The sequence below is a fragment of the Desmodus rotundus genome, chromosome 6 (genome assembly GCF_022682495.2).
Source record: "Desmodus rotundus isolate HL8 chromosome 6, HLdesRot8A.1, whole genome shotgun sequence".
Taxonomy (NCBI): domain Eukaryota; kingdom Metazoa; phylum Chordata; class Mammalia; order Chiroptera; family Phyllostomidae; genus Desmodus; species Desmodus rotundus.
The window spans coordinates 3915717-3933243 of NC_071392.1; the positions used below are offsets into that span (position 1 = coordinate 3915717).

At 48.6% G+C, this 17527-nt stretch overlaps 1 protein-coding gene across 2 annotated transcripts in view; it reads left to right on the top strand.

Annotated features, from left to right (window-relative positions):
* DOCK4 (dedicator of cytokinesis 4) overlaps window positions 1-17527 on the top strand; it is a 318642-nt gene that overhangs the window by 171071 nt on the left and 130044 nt on the right. For both annotated transcript variants that reach the window (XM_045197367.2, XM_045197368.2), the window contains exons 9-10: window positions 13225-13306; window positions 14432-14492. In XM_045197367.2, the coding sequence (XP_045053302.2) occupies window positions 13225-13306; window positions 14432-14492 (143 nt within the window). The remainder of the gene's footprint in view (window positions 1-13224; window positions 13307-14431; window positions 14493-17527) is intronic.

Consider the following 17527-nt stretch of genomic DNA (forward strand, 5'->3'; position numbering starts at 1 on the left):
GTCAGGCGGCGGCTGGCTGCTGTGCCGTTGGTCTTCTCTGGTGTGCCCTCCTCGGTTGTTTGGGTAACGGCACAGCGCCCAGCCCCCGAGGGCCAGCCAGGTGGGACTCTGCTATCAGCAGGAAGAACACACTTTTACTCACTTAGGTTGGTGCAGTCTTGATGTGACATCTCACTGTAAAAGAGAATTTATTAGTAAAAACGTATGTGCTGGATTAAGTTGTAAAGGAGTAAAATGTTTTCGGAGAGCACCTGGCTCAGGGTTTGTAATTTCCTCCGAGCAGAAGGGTCTAGCCCGGAAGGTCAGGGCCTCGTTTTCCCAGGTACCCTCTGTAATTTCACTTTATTTGGTTCTGTTCTACTCGATTTGTTTAGCAAACACTTATATCGTGCTTACAATGCACCAGGCACTGTTCCAAGCTCTTTAAAAATTTAACTTACTTATTCCTTGTAGCAATCCTGTGAGGTAGATACTATTAATAGCCCCATTTTTTATTAAATAGTTGGGGAACCTAAGACACAGAGATTGATAACTTGCCCAACATTGCACAGCTGGTGGGTAGTGGAGCTGGTATTCTAATATGTATCAGAATTCTTTTTTTTAAAGATTTTATTTATTTATTTTTAGAGAGAGGGGAAGGGAGGGAGAGATGGAGGAAGAGAGACGTCAATGTGTGGTTGCTTCTCATGCGCCGCCTATTGGGGACCTGGCGCACAACCCAGGCATGTGACCTGACTGGAAATCGAACCAGTGACTCTTTGGTTTGCCGGCTGGTGCTCAATCCACTGAGTCACACCAGCCTGGGCCAGAATTCTTAATCACTCTTGTACACCCATTCTCATTATCTTCAATATTTATACAATTCCATTTTCTTCTTCACACAGTTTTTATTCACCCATGTATAGAAAGGGGTCTGGTAAGGGTTTTTCGTTGCTGCTGCTGCTGCTGTTTTAAGAAATCAGAGCGAGAGAGGCCTGAGCTTATGAAGAACTGACGGGAAGGATCTGGAATGAGGGAGAGGGGTGTCGTGCCCACATTGAGGTCTCCTGGGAGGCGTCAGGGCCCAGGCTGCAGCTCTGAGGCAGGGAGAGAGGGAGAAAAGTGTGCGTGTGCGTGACTGAGGTATAGGGTTGGGGTTGTCGGGGTTTTCCATATAAAGAAATGAAAGTACTTTACATCCCGTGCTACAGGTGGCTCCTTCGGCTTGCACTTCAAAGGGGCTGTTGCGCTGTCCGGCGGGAGAACTCGTCACAGCGTGTGCCGTGCACAGGCCGGCAGCGGTGGGCGTGGGCGTTAACCCTACTCCTCCCCGTGTTGATGTGTGTCAATTAATTGGCGGCAGACTGGGAGTTCCTCGGGCCGGTGGAACTAACACAGCCCGCTGGCTGACCGTTACTGTGCTTCCTGCTGTATTCCAAAGTCTCATTAACTCACAAATTTGTTTCGGGACTAACCCAAGACTGCACTTCATTCTCCTCAGAGAACGTGTCTAATAATAGGACCTGCGTGCGCCCGAGGGCACTGAGCTCAGTGCAGGGCTGCCGTGCGCCCAGCTGTGGGCTCGCGCTTCTATCTGAGGAACTAGCAGCCGGGTCCTTCTGGGCAGGGGGCCCTCCTGGTGACTGGGTGCAGGAGCCTTATCCTGGGGATGCAGTTAAATTCACTTTCTGCCGGTGCCTCATTCTCAGACTTTTCTGGCATTATGTATTTTTCTACCATCCTACAGCTGAACTCTTTATTTTGCTTGCAATGGTTTATTTCTATGTAAATTTTATATTGCCTATAGTAACCTCCTCTTGAGTATATCCTTTTAATTCTGTCGCTAAGAAAATCGTGACTAGTGTTACGTTGCTGGTGAGGCACCGATAGTTTTTCATGTGTGCTCCCACCAAACTGCGGGAGGTGTCTGAACTTCTCTCCTTCCTCAAGGCCCATGTCTCCCTTCACCTCGCACAGGCTCCACTACATAGTGTGTGTGTTCCCGGGCTGCGGAGTCAGAGGGCCTGGGTTCGAATCCTGCCTTGGCCATTTCTGTAGCTGGGCCAGTTCCTTTTCTCTTATGACTATTAACTCACCTGCTAAATGAGGGTAATAATAGCGCTTTCCTCATGGGATTACTGGAGCATTAATGAGATAACACCTACCGGTCACAGTGTCATGGCGGACACAAGCTGATTGGTGAGTAGATCTCAGCTGTCAGGGTGAAGGCGTTTTAAATGCCCAAACAGGAACTAACCTTGAACGTAACCAGAAGTGACATGTGGTGTTTGGTCTCGGATTCTTAAAGAAATGGTGTGTTCCAGGGAATTATTGTTGCTGTTTCGGGTGCATGCCAGTCCAGTTATGTAAGGTGGGGAGAGGCGTGCTGATGGAATGCCATCAGGGAGGTGATTCGCTTTAAAGTATTTCACCAACAGAACAAAAGAGACTAGAAACAAAGAATAAATATGATAAAATTTACTGCTTGTGGTTTCTTGGGTTAGGTATATGGGTTCTCAGTTTTACTTTTATGATACAGTCTGAATGGCTAATGAATTAGTTGCTTAACATTGATTGATGTTGCCCATAAAAATGCATGTGGGCAGCAAAGCGATGAGAACAGACATTTTTCTAAATCTCTTTGAAGGAGACCGGTTTATTAGTCTGGTAGTCGCTCACCCCACAGATGGCCTGGGGTCCATTCCCCCCAGGATAACACCGCTGGGTCCCCATGGACTGGCAGTGGTACTTTTGATAATGTGTTGGGCAGGGCCGAAGAGGGATGTTTCTCCAATGCTCTAGGATATGCAGTATTACAAGCACAAATATTATAATTTACCCTTACAGCGTAAGCTCTGATGCACAGATAAAGCAAAATGGGTGACTGGGAGAAGATTAACACTCTGTGAGAGGGAATACCTGATATACGTAAGCAGAGCCCTGAGCCTCCATAAAGACCACTGTCCCAGAGTCTCTGAGTCAGTGTGGGTTCATCCCCCCCAAAGGAGGGGGAATTGTCCCCTTACGGGAAGGGTGTGTTCCCTCACCCCGCCCCCATCCTCACACCCTCCCTCATCACACAGGTGGCAGGCCCCGGGGCACCCATGAGGAATCGCCTCTGACATGGAGGAGGGGCACCTGGGAAGGGAGGCCACGACAGCAGCGTGGGCGTAAATGCTACCGTGGAGGAGAGACGGGGTTTGAGGCTGGACCTTCTGCAAGTGACATGGGGAACCAGATTGTCTGCTCTTGGGGAGCAAAAGGGAGACGAGACAGAGTTTGGGGCGGAAAGTGAGTTGCAGGGACACAGGCTGTGGACTTTGAGTGGAAGTGGGGTAGGACGTGAGTCCCGGACAAGTAATGCACTTGCTGAGTACTTGGGGGTCCCGCCGGTAAGAGGCCCGTGGAACTGGTAGTGAGCCCGGCTCCGCAGATGCTTTTGCTCAGGACGTGGGGGTCAGAAGCAGGAGGTGGGTGGGGCTGGAGGCTGAAAGCTCACTGTTGGGAAAGTGAGCAGACAGGATTCTGGTGGCATGGAGAGGACGTTCAAAGGCACGACGACCATGGCTTCCGTAGGTCTCTGCAGAGGCCCACGTTATCCAACGGCCTTTTCATTCTTTAAAGGAAATGCAAGAACTCATGCTTCTTACTGGGACCTTTTCTCGAAGAGCTTACGGAAGGCAGCTGTCAGAGGGAAGGGTTGTCAGCCCAGGCCAGGAAAAGTGCTGATATTTGTGTGTGTATATCGTAGTCGGTAACACAGTATGATTTTTAATTCTCTGGGCACCGTGCTAACATTTCTCATTTCGTACGTCACTGACAGCTTATGGTAGTATCATCACCCATGTTCAGCGTCCCTCTCGATGGTTTTCAACGTTGGAAGACAGTTGGCGTGGAGCTCTTTTTTGTAGTGTCATGTTGCATCACTGACCCAAAGTTGTAGCAGCTCCCAGCAAAGCCGGGCTGCCGGGAAAGCCTGGCTGGCCACTCCCGCAGGGGCTCACCTCCGAGGACAGATACAGACATAGCCACACGGGCGCTCAGAGATTCTCTGCAAATTGTGGCCGTACCACCCATCCTTGGGACCCAGAGCGCTTCCTGCTCTGTCTGGCCGTGCAGGGGTCGCCACGGGTGTTTCTCCATCAGTGACCCCCAGTGACTTTCCCTCGCATCCTTTTCAGCTCCTTCTCCGTGAGATTCTGCCAGCAGGTGCTTGAAAGCTGAGATTGTGGTCACTTGGAAGTTAATTACATTTCTCGGTTTATTCCCCCTTAGTCACACTTCTGTGTCACACAGCAAAAAAGCAGATAATTGCTTTAGAGTTGTGGTGGCATCGTTAATGGGAGAGATTTTAAGAAATGGTCCAGGAGGAAGGTCCAAATTAAAACAAAAACAAGCAAGAAATAACTTTATTCATGAGGAGAATACTCAGGGTAGAAGCGAATGTACTCTTTTTCTCTGTCATTTTAAGAGCCACGCAGTTCCAATTATTTTTGAAATTGTAAATTACTGCCTTATTATAATAACAAGTGGCTGGAAATTCCTCGTGGCAGAAAACGAAAACTCCCGGAGTAAATGCATTGGGAACTGGCTTTATTTTTCCCTAAGCTCCAAGCACTCATTCAGGACACTTGTCTCTTTTTTATTTAAATAGCAAATGGTGCTGTGTTTTGGAATGTGACCAGAAGGCTCTTCCGCCTCCATTCCTGCATCTTAGAAGATGCCCACATTGTTATTTCCCTCCCCCCCAGGATTCTGGTCACTTCTGCTGCCTCCTCTCCTGCGTCTGGGCCCTGGAGGGAATTCAGGTTAATTTCGTTTTCCTAAACTCCCTACAGAATTCATTGCAGTCACCCATACCAACCACCCGCAAGGAGTTCTTCCATGTTCAGCTCAACCCTCTCATCGCCCTGTGTCCCTGTCACCTGTCAGAGCAGAGCACCTGACCCAGGTGCGCGCCAGTGAGGTGAAAGGGTGCTTGGAGCTGTCCCCGTTGTTGAGACAGGGCAGTAAAGAGCACGTTGCTGTCTTAATCTTCCCTCTCAGGCTGCCGCTCCGGCGGGGATGTGCTTCCCAATGAGCGGGAGAGGCCGGGGGCTGTGCGAGCACCAGAATCGCTTACAGAGTGGTTTCCCCGGCCCGTGTCCATCAGAACTGTGCTCTCAGACCTGTCTCCGGGGTCTCCGGGGGAGCACCCTTCGCAGAAACTGTCACGCTAAACAAAAAGTCGATGGAAGCGGGCAGATAAACATAGAGCATCTCCTCCCGGCTCCTTCCGTGTGGGGATTCTGGCCTACAGGTCGCATAGACTGCGTATTCTTTTCCTTTCCGTTGAGCATCATTGGTTTCTCACTCTTGCTGCGGATCGCTGGTGTTCATTCACTCAGCAGACAGTTACTGCTGCCCTCAGGGACAGGCCCGACCTGGGTGGTGGGGACACACCCAGGAATAAAACGGGGGGAAAAATATCTGCCCTCCCAGGACTTACCTTCTACTACGTTAAATAGTTAATAGTTAATTCTATTAAGCTGTAAGTCAAAGGGTGTTTTTAAAGGTTAGGTTTCCATACCACCTCTCTGTATGGTACCCAATAGGCTGTTTTCATTTCACAAACATACTTGCGGTGTGTAAAGCAATGCTTCCTAGCCTTTCCAGGGGCTACAGCTCCTTCCAACCCTGTGAGAACTGTAGTCCTGTACGAGAAGCAACGCCCCTGTTCTTTTACACATTCATGTTTGCACGTCAGCCTAGAGACTTTGCGGCTTCCTGGTTACAAAAAGGATTTGACCTTGTAAAAGTCCATGAGTCTTCTAGGTAATAAATACTGTTTAATGATGATTTAATTTTTCTTTTTTAAGGTTGTGATAAAAATAAACTTTCAGGAAGCTGTTGGAAGAGAAATTGGATTCTGACTGTCTTTTAAAGAAACAGAACAACTTTTTGAGATAACGAGTGCATGATTTATTACACTTACTGTTTTTGCAGGGCTTGAATCACTTAGCTCTTCATTATTTAGTCTGCTTTCATTTAAGGTTTCTCTGCCTTTGCAGACAGCTTCGTGCTTCAACCCAGAGGTCTTGCAGGGCCCCCACGCTTGCTTTGCTTTGGCCATTCCTCATGCCGGACACTGTCTCGAACCCGGACGCATGGCTAGGAAGGTCAGAACACTTGCCCTGGAGGGAGCAGAGGGATTCCTCCCTCACAAAAAGATGTAGCGTCTGCAATAGTCAAAGTACGGAAATCCCCAGAAGAACGAGACTATCCCCTGTGAGCCCCCCTGCTCTACGCAGATCCGATTTCCTGTTGAGGGATCCTGTCGTCGCCTACTTTCTGCTGCTTCTCTGAGAAACTCATTTTCCGGGGAAGTTCTTAAATAAGTTCTTTGGAGATAGACGCAAGCAAGCGGTTTTCTGAGTTGTCCAGTCAAACAGCGTAGGTGTTTCTAAGGACTGCACTTGAACTCAGCGTTGGGGTTTCTAGGGTCCCAGGTCTTCTCTGGACGTTGTTTTATTGTTTTCCTCGCGTGGCCAGCAGTCCGTGCACATCGGCATCTGGTCTGGGACTGATTAGCGCAGACCGTGCGGAGCAGCAGGCCATCCGCCCGTGGGTTATTTATGACTCCCGAAAGCACTGCCGCCCTTTCTTCACTGGGCTTTCCCTTCCTCCAGCCAGAGAAGTCTGATCCAGGTAACTCTAGTCTCAGGAAAGAAGAAGAAGTGGTTTTAAATCATGCTAAGTAGTAAGAAAGAACCAGTCTGCTGTTGGCAGTAGAGTCGCCTACAGCTTAAAAAATGGTCTCCGCTTGTATCATTGAACGAAAACCGAATGCTGTGCTGTCCTGACAGAGCCATCCCTCGAGCTGGCTACTCGGTTACTCAACTGTTTGTAAAGGGCGCCCGGGCTTGGATGGCTGTATTTTATCGAGGACACTCGGCGTCTGTCTGTTCCTTAGGCAAACTGGGGAGGAACCCAGGTCTCCAGGGTCCTCCTCTTTCCCTTTCTCTGGAGTCAGAGGAGCTCCCACCCCTGCCACCACGTTGCTTCAGGGTTAAAATTATGAGGCAGTGAACAGCCTTATTGAGGAAGACTTTCTCAGGGGGTTGCTTTCACTGATGCTGAGGACACTCTGTCACCTGTGTCATGGGGTTGAGAGTAGACGGGGTGAAGATCTGAGGTGTCGGTTGCCTGTTTGCTGGTACGTAGGACCGTCATAAAAGACAGCCAGCGCTTCTGACTCCTCAGACCTGGGCATGGTAGTCAAACCAGCAGTCAGTCCTTAAACACGCCTGGGCCTTTAAATGTGGCGGGGAGCGGGGGTGGGGGGGGCCCAGGGTCCATCCTGACCTGCTAAGTCGGAACCTCCAGGGCTGGGCTCAGGCTTTGCACAGCTGCCAGGAGAATGCTGTGCAGTCCAGGCTAGGAGCCGCTGGATGAGAAGCCAGGAGGCCTGTTCTGTTTACCAGCAAGCATTTCTTTCGTCTTTCTCTGTGCCGCAGTGAGCCCACGCCCCACGGCCAGCAGCCAGCTCAGGGTAGGCAGCTCACCTCCCCCCCGTTTTCCAAGAGCATGTTGCCTGGACCAGGGTCACATCAGCTCCTGGGGATGCTACGACAACCATTTATTATGCTGCATGAGTGGTCCCATTCTGAGTCGTCCTTGGCCACGTGCTCCAAGAAAGAGCACAGTAGCTGTTCTGCACAGATTGTTGGAAGCACCCTGTACTGTTAGCCAATCAGAAAGCATTTGGGAGAATGCTGGAGAAGCATTTAGATCCCCCGATTTTGTATCTATTGCCTTTTGGGTAGCGGCTCCAGATCCATTCTTTCACCTCTTCTCCCTGGCCCCTGTCCGTCTTCCAGCCCCGGTCTCCTCTGGGCTGCTGCAGCGTCTGCCTTCACTCCCCACTCAGGGTCGGTTACGAAGTATGAGTACCAGAGAACTGGGCAGTGCAGTTACTTTTCCAGTTAGTTCAGCAGACTGTGCCCATCTGCGAATACATTTATAACCTGTCTCCTTTTAACAAAGACGGGAGGAAACCCACGTAATTCATAAGAATGTAAATAAGCATGCCCAGCATTGTCCCTGGGGAGAAACAGTCCAAGTAAATATGCCCTGTGCCAGGCACTGGGCCACGCGCTTTCCAGAGACAGCTTTGCCGTCTCTGGCCACTGGTGCTATTGGAGACCATGGGTTTATGTCAGTGACTTAACTGTCCAGAGGGAGTCTAGAAGCATTCTCTGTCGGCAGATCACACTCCTAGTCTCTCACACCACCTGTCTCAGCCCAGGATACTGTGACCCAGCCGTCTGCTTGGGGTAAAGTGCGCAGTGTGCAGTTCACATACATCAAGTCACTGGACAGTTTTTCCTCTTTCGAGAGGCGAGCTGTAGGGCGATAACCAGGAATCCACATAGAGAAATATAAACACCCCTTTGTCCTTGACCTTCCTAATTGCTCTTTGAAGGCAACAGCTTGTACTCAGGAACACTCAGTGGTAGAGCCACTGGACGTGATCCCTCAGCAGGCTGGGGGGACCGTCCCATACCTGCCCCGAGGCCTCCAGGGACCGTAGGTAGGGCTTTTCCTACGGAGCAGCGGCAGTTCCTGAGTGAGGGGGACAGGGGGAGCTGGGAGCACCCTGTCCTGCTGAGACGTGGGAGAGAGATGGTGAGGGTCTGCGGCTCCCTACCCTGCCTCCCACGTTGTTTATGTCGCTGGTTAGAACTTGTCCACCAAACTGGGCTCCTGACACACCATTCCCTGTGGGGCGCCTTTGTCGGGACGCCGGTGTGACAGCACCAGAGCTGAGCATGGGGCTCTGGCAGGCCCGTGGCTTTGGGTTTTTCTTTTTTCTTTTGGTTTCATTAGTTTTAAAATTTAAAATTTTATTTTACTGAAAATATTTACACTAAAAACCCCTTGGTTGACATGGATGCTCAGTCTTGCTCTTTGTCTGTTTTCAAAGTTCTCTGTTTTTTCCCAGGCAGCGGAGCATTATGGGTAAGAGCTGAGGCTCTGGGGTCCGACCCTGGATGCTAATATCCTGGCTCCATCCTGGACTGACAGTGTCATGGCCACCTTACCTAAAACCTCCAGACCACCGCTTCCTCCCACGTAACGTGGGGATGCTGCGGTTCCAACTGCCTAGAGTGCTCGTGAGAATTTAACGAGAAGATCCGTGGAAAGCGCGTGGCCCAGTGCCTGGCATAGCGTGTATATTCACTTGGACTGTTTCTCCCCAGGGACAATGCTGGGCATGCTTATTTACATTCTTATGTCATTATGTGGGTTTCCTCCCGTCTTTGTTAAAAGGAGACAGGTTATAAATAATAATTGTGATCTGCTATTCTTTGTTTCTGAATAAATAATCTGCCATTGTTGATTGATAACATAAGGATTTATAATGGAATTACACAGAATTCATGTGGACACTAAATTTCTCCAGCTGGGAAGTCTCCAGTGGGGGAAGCTGGCATTATGTCGGGAAGTCAGATGATTTTTCTCTGCTGGGAATAATATCAGCTCTCATTTCTCAGTGTTTCTAGAAGTGTTCTTTTTGCTTACTCATTCGTCAACATTGAAAAAGGAGGCCGCATTCTCACTGGGAAGCATTACGTCGTTGGAGATTTCTCTGTTGCTATGTATTTACTCAAAGATATAAAATGTGCAGGGAGCCAGGTTCCTCGGCACATTCTGCAATCTTGAGGTGCAGTGAAGTTAATGAGCTGACTCCTATGTCCAGTGGAGAGAAACCACTGCCTGGAATGTCTCTTTGGAGAATTTCTTACATTTCTCTCACATAAAGTGAAGGACATTATGGGCAAGATAGGGGAAGTTGGGAGGGAGTTAAAGCTTCCTGATTATTTGCGTTTTGTTCTGTTTTGTCCTGAAGATTGCATTTGTTCAGTCTCGTCAAATGCTAAGGAAGGCCCAGATCACAGCTAGCAGCTGGGCGTGGGTGGCTGGAGGTCTGCAGTCCTGGGCCTGGGCTCCGGGGCACACGGGGAAATAGGGAAACACACACAAACCTTTTAAGGTGAGGCAAGAAAGTGCCACTGGCGTAATAATGGATGTGTGCACCTGTCATAAGAGGCCACTTTTGAAGTCACAAAAACTAGTTTTTTTTTTCGAGGCCACCCTTTGACTTACAACTGAGAGTCACACATGCCTTTGTGAGTGGCCACAGATGTTTGAGAGAATTTTAGATGTGTCGGAATAAAATACAGTTGATTGTTCAGTTTCCCCCAGCCTTGAAGGTGTACAGTCTGGTGTTCTCCAAACGTGTGGGGGGGTGGGGGGAGGGATGCGTATTATCCAAAGAGTCCAAAGGCATTGCTGTAGGTTTGTGTTTTTTCTCTTAACCATTTGTTAGTTAAGTGGTTGCTACATTGCCAAATTAAGAAGAGAAATTGATTGAATTTGCATAACAACTTGCCACCAAATAAATAAAAAGAATTTTTAAAAATTGGTCACAGAAATTTTCTTTGTCCTTTTAAAGGAAGTCTGGTTTTAAAAATATTACACATGCCTTCTTTCCCCATAATACCTGTCTCCAGCCTATTTTTGTGCCCCTAAAGGCATGCTTCAGCTAAGGGCTATGTCACTGGCTTTGTACATACTGATATTCTTTCTGAAGCAGGGTATGACACAGGATAATACTTGCCTAATCAGGATTCTGTCTAGACTGATGGGATGAAAATAGGGACAGAGCCACAGGGATTTCTTTCTGAAGCAGAACACATAAGGAAACATTGTTCTACCAGAATACGGATGAGATTTGAAGATATGGAATAGCATTTTATGTCACCGTTAGCATTCAGGTGTTAATGCCTGGACTGGCTCGTGGACTGTTGAATGTCAGTCTCGCCGTTGTTCGTCATTTCAGGCTGCCCTGTCAGAGGATGGTACAAATTTGGGCTCCAGTGTTCCAGTGGGCGTTAAGGGCAACATCTCAAAAAGCACAGAGCATACTGTTCCAGATACAGTAGAGGGCAAAGGGTCACGTGTGTCTGGAGCTAAAATAGAGTCAATAAACATTATGTATCAGTAGGTGACTGATGACTAAGAAGCAAAACCAAGTACCAGTGTCATACTCAGGAGCTCTGACTAGCTGAAGCCAGGTTCTTAAATAATTTGGGAGTTCTTCGTCTGTGTAGTAAAATAATTTACTTCCCAAGTCATTTTCACTGAAGGAACTATCAAGGAACAATGTTAAACCAGAGATTGCTGTGAAACTTGCTAAATCAAAACTCCCACCCCTTTCATTCTTCCCGGGGGGAGTTACCCTGAACTCTGCGGTTGACTGGGGCGGTGGGCGTCCTGGGCTGATGAGTGACTGCTCCCTTATCTCAGTGTTCTGGAAATAGTTGCTCAATATTTCTATAGAACAGGGAAAGAATGTACCTTAGAGCATACAAATGAAGTGGAGAGTTTTGAATTAATATATGGGATAGAATTCCTTACTTAGCCGTGCACCAGCTCTGTGATCTAGGGCAAGGCTGTTCACCATTTCTCAGTGTTCCCATCTATAAAATGGGTGCAGTGTACCAGCTGTACAAGGGCATAGTGAGGATCAAATGACTCGGTCCAGGTAAAGTCCTTAGCAGGGTGCCCACCAAATGGTGACTTCCCCCCAAAATGGTATTACCAAATAAAATGACTTTTAAAGTACAAGTCATTTATCCCAAGATGAATTTGTGCGTGCTTCCTTTTAGCATAGCTTACCTTTGAAATGACAGGGAATTTTCTTTCCCTGCGAAGAGCACGCCAACCCCTTTCCTAGAGTTACAGTGAGTGACAGTTGGGTGACGCTAATTGAGCTCCTCATCCTTGATTGTGTCTGTCATTCTAACCTCTGCTATGGAATCACACCATGTGGGAACCTTAGATTCACTTGAGAGGCCCTGCAGTGATTTGTGTTCTCTTCATTCTAACCTCGTCGGTAGCAGGTGTGGAAATGAGCCCATGGACGTGAGTGTACTGGTTGCCCTTTCTCATAGAAGAGGTCAGAAAGCAGGCTTGGTGTCAGAGAAGGATGGGGTAAGCCAGGGAGTCAATGTAACTCTATCTAGATTTGGACTGAAAAAGACAATGAAAGTGTTCTGAAACAGCATTAAGTTCAGATCCATATGTTTCCATGGAGATCTGAGTGTGGTGCTCATCTCTCCCCTCGAATCGGTGACAGGGATATTATTTAAGGCAAGGATCCAGTGGTGAGTAAGCACAGACAGACACTTGGTCATCCTGGACCTTTGCTGGAGCCCTGTCTCCCTGTCCCTGTGTGTCACCTGGGCTGACGCAGGGCTGATGGAGCCCACACACGTGCTGAATCTGCGTTTGGAGTGTGGGTTGCGTGTGTTTGCCCGAGGCAGCAGGGCATTTGATTTGATCGTAAATGCCAGGATGCTGAAATTTAAAATTTCCTGGTCGCTGGTAGGTTAGTTTTTCTTGGACTGGTATTTTCTTTTCTGAACATAAATAAATAGTCTAAATAAAACATAATGTTGGATCGAAATGGGGCCCTCAAGGATTCCTTGACTTGAATTAGTGTCTGATCATTTTGTGTTTGCACTAAATCTGGGTGGTGCTGTGTTTTGAAATGCAAGTTCTGTGGGGAGTTTGAGATTTCCTGTTCTTTTGTGGAACAAAGAAAATTTAAGTTTCATTTCTTGGGCCTTCTTTCTGTGTTTTGGACTGTAGACTTATGAGAGCATAAACCAGCAAGCCGTCCAGTGGGTGGGTGGGGCTCAGAGCGACGTTCTTGTATGATGCTGATGAAATAATGTGGCCCAGACGTGGAAAAAATCCTAGATGGAAAGACATGAAACACGTCAGGCCGTGTGTTCTCTTTTCGTGCATTTGTTTCTATTTTTAAAATAATAAAGCTATCCCTGATACAGAAACCTGTTCTTTTAAAAGTTAATTTAAAATTTTATTAAATGTATTTAGGTGGCGTTGGTTGATAAAATCATACAGGTTTCAAGTGTACAATTCTATAATATTAAAGTTAATTTGTGTTTGCCTGTATATTTATATTTTCTGCCTCTGCAGTTCCTGCTTCGCCGGTTTTGTCAGAAGTGAAGCAAAGACTGTCTCAGCTGTGCTTGTTTTCCAGAAGCGCTTTCGATGTCGAATGAATGACCCAAATAAGTTTGGAGCTTGACTTGGGGTGCAGAGCACCTAGAAAAGCTAAGTCCTGAACCATGAAGCAGTTTTCAAGACGTGAAACTTCTTTTTCTCTTGCAGTGAGAGATTCTTCTTGAGGCTGAACCGGAATGGGCTCCCCAAAGCGCCGGATAAACCGGAACGCCACTGCTCTCTCTTTGTGGTGAGTGGGCCCGGGTGCCTGCAGGAGGTGGAGTCTGCCCGCTGCACTCCGTGTTATTTAGGAGCAGTGAATGGTTGCGAGCCAACATAGGGCATTTGCTTAAACTCTGTCAGTAACACGCCAGTTACAGAAGCACCCAGGATTCTGACACGGGCACCCACAATCACACCCGTGTGTGTTCCTGTGTGCGTGCTGGAGGAGACCAGCTCAGCATGGGGTTTGACATTGAGCAGCTACTTAACACATTTGAAGAAGGACGGGAGGTTGACCTAAGAACAGGCTTTCCCTTTAACTGTTATTTGACATCAGTAAACTACAGTGAAGCCCAACACAGTACTCTGAGGCTGGGATTTGAACCATAGGCTTCTGCTACAAAGATGCCATTGAAAATGGCTGTGTTGGGTTTTTTGTTTGTTTGTTTGCAATAAACACCTACGTTTTATTTAGAAAGTTAATATATGACAACATTATAGAAAGTTCAGTAAATCTTCAAAAAGTCACCAGTCACCATGCTCTGGAACACAGCTCTCATTTTGTTAATCATGGCCTCTAAAAAGTGTCTAAAGGGTTCTCTGTTTATGGGCCATAGTAGTCTTTTGGGGTAGTTTTTGTTTGTTTGTTTTTCATTCCCGTCCCCCAATCTCCACCCCTTGGGCCACCATCAGCTTCTTCTCTGTCTCTGTAGCCCTGTTTCCGTTTCATTTTGTTTGTTAATGCGTTTTCTTTAATTCTACATATGAGCGAGACCACACTGTGACTGTTTTCTCCGACTCATTTTCCTCAGCAGGCTACACTCTAGGTCCGGTGGCAGCACGCCATTCTTTCCTCTTGCTGAGTAACACGCCCTTGTGTGCGCCCCCGCATCTTCCCCAGGCCTCGTGTACTGGTGTGTGTCTAGGTGGCTCCCCTGGCTGGGCTCTCACCGGCAATTCTGCAGGGGACGTGGGGATGCCTGTATCTCTTGAAACTGGTGTCTTTGTTTTCTTTGGACAAATACCCACATGTGGAATTGCTGGATCATAGGGCAGCTCTGTTTGGTCTATTATTTGCACAGATAACGTGCTGTGCCCTTTAAGCTTCCCTGCGAGTGACGAGTTCGCCAATAACCGACTCTCTCCACGGCAGGACTTGGGGAGCAGCGAGCTGCGGAGGGACATCTACATCACGGTGCACATCATCCGAATCGGTAGGTGGCGCACCAGTCGCTGTGCTGGGAGCCCATTTGTGGGGGTGGCGGGGGTCTCTAGCATGTGACCTGTTTGCTGTCTGAATCAGAAAGAGGGCAAAGCCAGAGCAGGACCCGAGAATCACAGAATTTTGTAAGTTCTAGTTTCTGTTCACGGCACAGATCGCACTTTCCGGGGCTGGATTTCCCGCAGGGCTATGAGCTCCGCATGAGCTGGCGTGTCGCAGAGCACAGGCACCGTGGCCCCCGCTCCGTCCACAAACCGAGTCCCCTGTGCGAACACCTATGGAATGAGACAAGCGCACCCTGCATAAAGCGCTTTGGGTGTTCGTTCCTTTTCACACACCAAGTGCCCCGGAGAGCAGGCGTTTTACGGCAGAGGAACTGGGTAAAGTGAGAGCTGGTGGAGCCAACACAGGTTTTCTGTGGCAGCTCGGCAGCTGATGCTGAGCCTGGCCCCCACGTGCTGTCCTTGGGGCCACACCGCAGGCTTGGGAAGATCCCGGGAGAGGAGCACCTCGCCGGACATTGCACCCTGATCTTTACTTTCGCCGTCTCTTGCTTTATGCCCCACAGGGTGCATGGAGACTATAAAACATGTAGCTGCTCCAATATAGATTTCTCTAGATTTTCTCACTCTGAAAACCCATTTTCATTTCATGCTCTTTTTGCATTTGAGGGGCAGTAGAAATTTTAAAACGTAAACTTTTTTTGATTTTGTTTCCATTTTCTCCTTACAAATGAGGGTGCAGGAACACGGGTTGCCAGGGGCCTCTCTCAACGCTGGGAGGGTGGAGCCGGCTGCTGTCTGCGCCCCGGGTGGCGGGCCCGCAGCGCGCGCGGCTCTCCGTGTGGATTTGCCAGTCCGGATTTACAGGACCAACTGTCATGTGCGGTGTGGTTGTGGGCGCCTTCCTGTGAACATTGCTAAAACGCAAACATAACCTTCTTCGGCGTCGAGAGAAACGTAAACCACTTTTGCTTTCAGGACTTTTTAAAGTATCTGCAGGTTTTTGTGGAGAAAACACAGACAGGCGGCCTGCCGGCCTGTGGCCTGAGCGGCCCTGTCCTTCACTCGCAGGGTTGTTGCCAAGGAAACCGCTTCAGTGGCATTGCCTGGTGCCTTTCAGATCCACGGCGCTTGATCAGTGATGGCATTTTGCACTAAGATTTCGTGATCATTAGGTTGTCAGAATGGGTGTCGAATCAGAAATTACTCCCCCCGCCCCCCCCCCCCCCCCCCCCGGCCAAGGTGAGGTGAACGCTTCCCTGAGTTGACGGCAGATGTCTGGACTGCGCTGCTGCAGTGAAATTAAGATGGGGTGGATTCTTGTCTCTCAGAAGCCAATGCTTTTTCTAGAACATTCCTTGTACCTGCTTTAGCAGGAAAAGGGCACACTGACCCTCACTGGCTACTGAGACCAGGACAGTAACATCTGCCTTGGAATTTAAACCTGGACTTTTGGTTGGAAAGAGGGAGGGAAAGAAGAGAAATACATTTTTTCTGATCCTCCCTCCCAGCCTGCTTTCCAGCTCCCTGCATCCCTTTTGGCTTTTGGCTGGTTGCTAAATGCTTACACCTTCCCTGCTCCAGCCTTCCTTTCTGCTTCAATGATGTCCCTAGCAATCTTACCAGAACTGGGAACTGTTATTCATCCCAGAGCTGGGAACGCTAAGATGGTTGTTTCAGGACAGGAATGGGACCCCAGGTTTGGTACCCAGAGCTGTGGTGCCCACAGAGCCAGGAAAGAAGAGTTAAAATTGGGTGCGTGCGGACCCAAGAGGGAAGAGGAGGCTTGGGGTCAGAGACGGTGAGGGACCGTGAGGGACATCTCACTGGAGCACCTTCCCGGACTGCCCCGAGGGAATGCTTCCCGGTCTCCCTCACTTTGCGGTTCACCAGCCCTGCATGTTTTCTTTGGCCGCAGCTCTAGCTTGAGGGGGTGGGAGGTGAGACTGACAGGCACGCGACCTTGAGACATCTGGGATTAGAGCTGGAAGATCCCTGGGATCTCTTGGGAGTTTGGGTTTTTTTCCTAATAAACTTCTTGGATGATGTTACCTAACTTTGAAATACTCCACCCAGAAATCTCCTAATCACTTTGTCATCTTGCATTTGCAAGGAAGTGATTAAGTAAGAAAGAAATACTTTTAAAATCATGATACTGGTAAAGATTGGAGTGTACATTTCATCCTGATATGGTCTGTAATCATATTTCAAATAAAGATAAACTAGACTTTTTTTCTGTTTGGGGGACCCAAGTTTTAAATTTGTTAAAATCAATTCTGTAAGTAAAGAATATGATTTGTTAATGAGAAAATCCCAAGATGACTTTATAAAGTACTGGAATTTCAGATGAAATTTATATGAAAATGTGGGTTGAAATTCTGTCCCGCGTGACAGCATCCGGCCATGAAAACATGGTATTTGAATGTTACATTTTGTACAACCAAGAGGCAGCTGATTTCTTTGGACCGTGTTTTAATTTTGATTCCAACTGATAGAATGAGAGGTGAGGGGGCTGCTGTTTGTCAGCATTTCCATGAAGGTGACCTTTGGAGGAGCCGCTTTGCTAGCATCACTCTCAAATCCAAGCAAGATCGGACGAGGCCGTCCCCTCCCCCCCCCCCCCACGGCAGATTTGGGAGGGGCCAGAGCCATCTATGTGCGCTGGGGGACTGGGGCGGGGGGCTTCATTCCAAGGGAAACAACTGGCTCATCGATGGCAAGAATCTGGAAACCGAAGGGCAGATTGTTAAAAAATATATATTTTTTTTCTCATATTAAGTTGCTGTAGTTCAGCTCCAGTGGACTTTCTACGTTGTCTCCAAAATAGTCAGTCCACTGGGATGAAACACGGTAACATGTGAGAACAGCCTCTCCCTGCGCAGTGAAAGCTCTGCAGCCGCTCCCACTAGTGCAAACTGGCGGAGTGGACCCGGCCCCACGAGCCCAGCCACCCGCTGAGTCGGGCCACCCTCAGCCCCCTGTCAGGAGAGGCCCCCTCATTCCGGTATGCGGCTGCCCTGCTGCT